We start from the raw sequence: 7,400 nt of genomic DNA, 5'->3' as shown, positions 1-7,400 counted from the left end.
ATCGTGTAAAATGTTTTCCGTATACCCCGCCCACTTATATAACCCGCGACAAGTAAGGGAGAAGGGAAACTGCTGAGATCGGGGGAAGGAACGGAGGAGAAAGTCTGTGCGAGCTGGGGAAGGGTTGGAGGAACGGAGGAGAAGGAAACTGCTGAGATCGGGGGAAGGAACGGAGGAGAAAGCCTGTGCCAGCTGGGGAGGGGTTGGAGGAACGGAGGAGAAGGGAACGTCCGGAGAGGGACGGGAGGCGGCAACGGAGGAGAAAGCCTGTGCCAGCTGGGGAGGGGTTGGAGGAACGGAGGAGAAGGGAACGTCCGGAGAGGGACGGGAGGCGGCAACGGAGGAGAAAGCCTGTGCCAGCTGGGGAGGGGTTGGAGGAAGGGGAATATCTTCAAGACTCCCCCATCTCCTCGCCCGTAGAACTGAAACGAGAGCTGCCCAAATATCTCCCGGCCCTTCAGGGCTGCCGTAGCGTGGAAGAATTCCAGTGCCTGAACCGGATCAAGGAAGGGACTTACGGCGTGGTGTACAGAGCCAAAGACAAAAAAACAGATGAAATTGTGGCCTTGAAGCGATTAAAAATGGAGAAGGAAAAAGAAGGTTTTCCTATTACTTCCTTAAGAGAGATCAACACCATCCTCAAAGCTCAGCACCCAAATATTGTCACTGTTAGGGAGATTGTCGTCGGTAGCAACATGGACAAGATCTACATCGTGATGAACTACGTTGAACATGACCTCAAAAGCTTGATGGAAACCATGAAGCAGCCTTTTCTGCCAGGGGAAGTGAAAACTTTGATGATTCAATTGCTCCGAGGAGTAAAACACCTCCACGACAACTGGATTCTGCACCGGGATTTGAAAACGTCTAACCTGCTCTTGAGTCACACTGGGATTTTAAAAGTTGGAGATTTTGGACTAGCCAGAGAATACGGTTCTCCCTTAAAGCCGTACACCCCGATTGTCGTGACGTTATGGTACCGAGCGCCCAAGCTCTTACTCGGAGCCAAGGAATATTCCACAGCCATCGACATGTGGTCCGTGGGTTGCATCTTTGGGGAGCTGTTAACCCAGAAGCCGCTTTTCCCGGGGAAGTCCGAAATCGACCAAATTAAAAAGTTTTTAAAGACTTGGGAACGCCTCTCGGATCAAGGATTTGATCTCATGAATAAATTCCTGACCTACTACCCTGGGAGAAGGATCACTGCCGAAGACGGCTTAAAGCATGAATATTTCTGTGAGACCTCACAGCCCATTGACCCCTCCATGTTTCCAATGTGGCCGGCCAAAAGCGAACAACAGCGTGTGAAACGAGGCACAAGCCCGCGACCCCCAGAAGGAGGACTCGGGTACAGTCAGCTGGGTGACGATGACATTAAAGATACTTCCTTATGGCATAGTTTATACTCCTTCACTTCAGAGCAGGGCTAGGAGAGCTTTTCCTCCCACGGAGTTCAATAAAGTAGATGGAAGGGAGGGAGGAAGGGTCCCTCCCTCTTACTTTCCGCCCATTGAGATGAACCAGAGCCCTTCTTGAACCAGAGCCGCTTGCTTTGATATACTGTCCATCTATCCATCCATCCATCCACCCTTCCTAAATAACACCGAAACCTTTTACAAGAAAATCCGCTCAAATCCTTACAAATATCTGGGGATATGGATTTTTTCTTCTTTGGGGAAAAATATTTCCTTCCACTCCCCTCCAGAAGAACGGAGCTGATCTCGGAGTTTGGATTCTTAGGACTTACAAGTCCCAGGGCGGTTTTCTCTCCCCATAAAATCCCCCTTTTCTCCCACGATCCTTGCAGGCAAAGCTTTGAATTCCCTGGCAAAGAACAAACGGCAGGAAGGGAGAATCCGGCTCCTTCATCGGAGGAAACGTTTCTGAGGTTTATGGAGCTTAAAGGTTCGTTTCAAATCAAGGCAGAGATCTGGAAAGGCGGGGAAAGCTGCATTTATTTGGAAACGGCGTTTCTCTTCAAAAGACGATTTGTACCAACACACCAAAGTCGAAGGGAGGAAATTGACAGATGAGGAAAAACTGCGTCGAGGGTCCTTGGGCTGAGAATCGGGGAGGGGGACCGAGGAAGAGCCGCTGCTCAGACAGAGGGACCTCCATGAATTCTGGGCTTGGGGGGCAGAAAAGGGGGACGGGGCTCTGGGCTGGGCTCTGGGTGGGGGGTGGGGGAGACTCCACTTGCGGCCCTTCCTGGAGAGGAGGAGATCGACCGGAGTCCCACTCCTGCCCTTGGGATCTCACTCGGGATCCCACGGGCAGACCCCGGAGTGGGGCAGCATCTCCAGGGATCCCCCCTCAGACGATGACATTAAAGATACTGGTTTCCATTTGACGACCACGAACCAAGGCGCGTCAGATGCAGGGCCCGGATTCAGCCTGAAGTTTTAAGACGGAGGGGTCGAAGGCGCGATCTTTCAAGAGGACCCCAGAAGGAAGGGAGTTTGTGTTCTCTGGGGGAACGAAAAAGCATCAGGCTACGCCGATTACTGTTTTTTCTTGCAGAATATTCTCTGCAGTTGGGACCAGCTTCTGGATCAAAGTAGAGAAAGTTGGAATCATTTTAAGGATTGGAATTAATCCAAAAAAAAACCCCAAGGACCCTTTCGGGGGGAGGAAAAAAACACCACTAGCATCATGAAGCAGAGGAAGATGACATTGTGGAAGGAAGCCCGCAGTCCAACGCCATGACAGCTCACTTTTTTTTTTTAAAATCATTTTCTTTTTTATTCTACATATGTACAAACAAGAAAAAAAACTACCGGTAATCTGAATGGGAAAAACATAAATAGAAATGAGAGGTGCTTTCTTTTTTTTTAAAAAAGTAGTTCTTGAAGTTAACTGGGATTTTGTTCTCATGATGGTAGTGGTGTTTTTTTCCTCCCCCCGAAAGGGTCCTTGGGGCATTTTCTAACTCTCGCCTATATATATATATGTATGTATGTATGTATGTATGTATGTGTATATGTATATGTATATGTATATGTATATGTATATGTATATGTATATGTATATGAATATGAATATGAATATGAATATGAATATGAATATGAATATGAATATGAATATGAGTATGAATATGAATATATAAATGAATATTTTTAACCTATTTTTTATAGTGGTTGGAATCACTGGGAACGATAATCCAAACACATTTGGAAGCTATGAGGTAAAGAACAGCTGTTTGAAAGCGGTTTGGTCTGAAAAAACCATTACGTTCAAATAAATTTACACCAGTGTATATAAAACACATTAAACAATTCTGAAATAACTGAAATAATCCCCTCATTTTGTTTCTGTTCACAGACTTTTTGAAAAATGTTGTTTGAGATCTCTAGGGCTTCTTCCAGTTAATAAAGTACTAAAAGATTAAGATGCCAAAAAACTGAAGTTTTTTTTTCTTGAAAAATGTATTCAAATGTTTCTTTATATCCACTATTACATCATAAATATTATTCTGAAAATCACTTTTAATCTATTAAATATAATTAAATTCTGACTGTTATTCCCTTTTAATATATGCCCGGCTAACCAGAACAGGATGATTATACAAATGTTTAAACACAAATAGAGTAAATATTAACAAATCCTTTCTCTAGTATCATAATCTAAGAAGAATAGGAATGTTAGCAAATACTGCACTTCACTTTTATAAGCAATTTGGGACTTTTAGTTCATTAAACCTATTTGGCAAGACCTGATACAATAATTATGGTTTCAAATTTATTCAAAATTATATAAACAGACTAGCATTCAAATATCGCTGTTACACAATCTTTACTGCATAATAATAAAGTTTGTACAGTTCAAGTTTTTAATCATTCTATGTCTGACGTAAATGAGTTTTCATATTTTGATGGCTATGGGAAAGAACTTTGCACATATATTAACTTTCTCTTAGATGCAGGCAGGGAATTAATCTAAGCATCAATATGTTTCAACCAGTGGGAAAGTATTTTGATCTCTGATGAGCGGCCGCACTTTTTAAATACTTGCTCTCTACATTTTTCCTGGATGCAACTCTTACTTTGGCAAGAGAGTATATAAATACAAAAATAAGAAAGTAGTTTGTGCATATGGAAAATTAACTCAAAACCGGAGAAAAATGTAGATCCTTTCTTATTACCATTTGATTCTGACTATCACCTGGAAATAATACAGGATAAGATCACTGATAAATTTGTAGCTAATGACCTTCTGATTGAGATCTACCTTATTACCGTATTATGTTTGTGATCTGGAACCAATTAGCAGAGTTATTTCACTCCTAATGACACATCCTGGAGTAACACAAAATAGAATCCTACTTTCCCTTGTCAATCCACTCCTAAATTTTAAACAGGCATTTTAATCCCTGGCTTTGACACTGGAAGATTAGAGTCCACTGGGAAATCTTAGGGCATCATTGTAGAGTGACAGTTCAACTGAGTGATTATATAACTATCATGATATTTACCTGCAACATGGGCAAACAAAGGTTTGTATAGGTTAGCAGTGGGCTACCTGATCTTTGCCTTATACTATACCAAAACTGTAAACAAAATACACAGTAAGCTTGCATGCTACTGTGAATCTAAGCATGGTGTAAATCTTAATAAGTTCAATATGATTTTCTTGGTTCTGCTTAGAGATGCAGCCTTATCTGAAGTCATCTACCAAATGTGGCTATAAACTTGATTTTAAATTATTTATCTATAAGTGGCTCCCAATTGATTCTTGTGAAATTTACTTCCAAATAATATTAAATTTAGAATTGCAGTTAATAATATTAAATTTAGAAATGCAGTTTATGATATTTATTCATAAAATGAAATCTCTAAAAAAGGTATAAAATATGCATGTTTAAATATTACATATTTTGCATAATGAAAAATAAATATGCATTTTGATATGTTTAAATAGTTCCTCTCTTAGGACTGAGGCAAGTTACTTTTGTTAACTTAAAAAGGGAGAAGATAATTGGAACATACATAAAATGTCAGTAATTATATCAAATAGGACCAGTTTGATATAGTGGTTAAGGTTAGAAACCAAGAGTCCCATCCTAGATATGAAGCTACCATAACTAGGTGACCTTGGGCCACTCTCTCTTAGCCCCAGTAAGCAGGGAATAGCAAACCACCTCTGAAATCTTGCCAAGAAAACTGCAAGAACTATTCCAGGAGTCAATGCTAATTTGAAGGTACCAACATGTGGCTGTGCAAAACACTACTCAACATTAAAGCTGCATGATACCTTTTAAAGAAATTTTGATAGTTGCTTACACATCCCCATTTTAGTATTCTCCTGTAATAGGAAATATCACAACCTGAACTGCAGGAGAATAGAGAGGGGAGATTTCTGGGCCTTCTGTTGTGGCCATCGTTGCATCCTGGATGCTAATAGTTATGACACAGTATCTAAGATCAACATGTTCCCCAATCCTGGGAGAGCACTAGGTAATAAGTGTGCAACAGGCATAATATTTTAATAAGAAATTTCTGGCATTGCATCTCAAGTTGTGTTTTAAGAAACCTGCATATCTTGTAACCAGTCTTCCTTCTCAAATCACCAAAATAGCAATGGAAAATAAAGATTATTCAAAAGCACAGAAGAGACAACAAAGGACTCTGCGCCCGTCCTGTTCCTAAAAAGGAGAACACTGCAATTCTGCACTGCCTCCCTTTATGGAAATGTTGATCTAACAAAGCGAAGAATCCAGGCAACATGAAGACTGATTACATCAAATGTGTATAGTAATGACAATTTGAAGAAATATAACAGCTTTACTGCAAAGCTTTTGGCACATGTTTAATTTTTCTCTTCCATGCAATCTCGTTGACATACTGCAGGAATAATGTTGACGTATGCAGAAGCATTTGCATAGAAACATACTTTACTGCTTCCAACCATTCAAGACAAAACTCACTATGGACTACTATCGGGGTGGGGGGTGGGGAATCTGTGTAGCATCCCATTTAAGCGAACTACTAAAATAATATGCAGTCAAAAAAGTTTACAGAAAAGATGTTTGACATTCTACAATTTTCCCGGAACATAACACTGCCGTTCTTTTTCCCAGATGTAAAGGAAAGGAAATAAAACATTTGAAGGAATAGTGATACAAAGAAGAATGAAAAAAAAAACCATAACATCTCTTTCTGATAATTAAGCTACTGTACATATTTACAGCATTTCTTCTCAATTGCTATTATTTTATTCATTTTTTCTTCCCACTGAAAAATTAGTAGCTAGTTTAAAAAAATGTTTTAAATTATTCCTTTCAAGCTTTCTTTTCCCACCTCACCTTTTATATTAAAAGGTATTTTAAAAATGGAAAGCTGGCATGATGTAAAGCAAAATGCTAGCCTCAGGCATGCTCTTCATTTCTGAGAATGCATCAAATATCTAAAACATTCATTCAAGCTTCCTGAATTCAAGAAAGGAGCAGTGGAAAGAAACATGCATGCCTGGCTCTTTAAGCAAAAAATTCCACTAGATTGGGACTACCACAGAGGAGGCCTCTTTCTAAGCACCTGCCAATTTTAATTTTTTTTAGTGGCAATTCGGTAAATAGTCTCTAAAGAACATCTTTAAACACATATGCAGCACATTTTTGTGATCTTAGCTATCCACCCAGCATGTCAGATCAACATTTTCACTTAATTTGTAGGGTTTGAGGGGAAGAGATAGAATTAAGTTTTGTACTTATAACCACAAAAATATAAGACTTTTCCCTTTTTTATTTTAAGGAGCAAAATGTATATATGTACCGTTTCCCTGAAAATGAGACAGGGTCTTTTTTTTTGACACACACACACACACACCCGAAATAAGCACTTGGCCTTATTTTCAGGGAGGTCTTATTATATTTTTGAGGTGCATGAGGTGGCGAGCGTGGTTACCTCATGGTTGCTGCTGCGTTGAAAAACATTTGGGGAGGGTTTATTTTTGGGGGTGGTTTTATTTTAGTGCATGTGCTCAAAAGTCGGATTGGGCTTATTATCCAGGAAGAACTTATTTTCAGGGAAACAGGGTAAAGTACATGTTTTAAAAATGTATAAACTGCCTTGCTCCAAAGGCTCTAGACCATGTATAAAATAAACAACACAATACAAATTTAGATACAAAAAGATATAGAATAATAATTTTGTTAAGCCTCTGAAAAGCAGGGGCTTAATATACACCTTCAAACTCTCCTTCCAACACTTTATTAAATTCATTTGCCAGCCTTTTCACTGCCACTTTATCTAGACCGCAAGCAATATCACTGAAAAATAGTGTTTCCTTCATTATGCCCTCCTTTTATTGTAGAGGAAATAGATCTTATTTGTGTGTAAAAGCTGAAAAGTTGAAATTTGTTCATAAAGTATTTTTTACAATAAATTTGAAATGAAATACTGAAG

The 7,400-nt window shown here is 39.6% G+C and overlaps 1 protein-coding gene across 1 annotated transcript; it reads left to right on the top strand.

Moving 5' to 3' along the window:
• Positions 1-384: 384 nt before the first annotated feature.
• LOC116509904 (cyclin-dependent kinase 11B-like) lies at positions 385-2,566 on the top strand. The gene is made up of 2 exons (XM_032219201.1): positions 385-1,373; positions 2,326-2,566. The coding sequence occupies exons 1-2, from the start codon at positions 582-584 to the stop codon at positions 2,404-2,406; spliced, it is 873 nt and encodes a 290-aa protein (XP_032075092.1). The 5' UTR covers positions 385-581; the 3' UTR covers positions 2,407-2,566.
• The last annotated feature ends 4,834 nt before the right edge of the window (positions 2,567-7,400 follow it).

This window comes from Thamnophis elegans, chromosome 6 (genome assembly GCF_009769535.1).
Source record: "Thamnophis elegans isolate rThaEle1 chromosome 6, rThaEle1.pri, whole genome shotgun sequence".
Taxonomy (NCBI): Eukaryota; Metazoa; Chordata; class Lepidosauria; order Squamata; family Colubridae; genus Thamnophis; species Thamnophis elegans.
Note: the sequence above shows the minus strand (reverse complement) of the source record. Positions and strands in the feature narration are given on the sequence as shown.

Bases quoted from the DNA above. Each gene is read 5' to 3' on its own strand.
- LOC116509904 (XM_032219201.1), top strand. From the start codon at position 582: ATGGAGAAGGAAAAAGAAGGTTTTCCTATTACTTCCTTAAGAGAGATC. The intron at 1,374-2,325 runs ATTAAAGATACT...TCAGACGATGAC, and splicing joins GTCAGCTGGGTGACGATGAC to ATTAAAGATACTGGTTTCCA.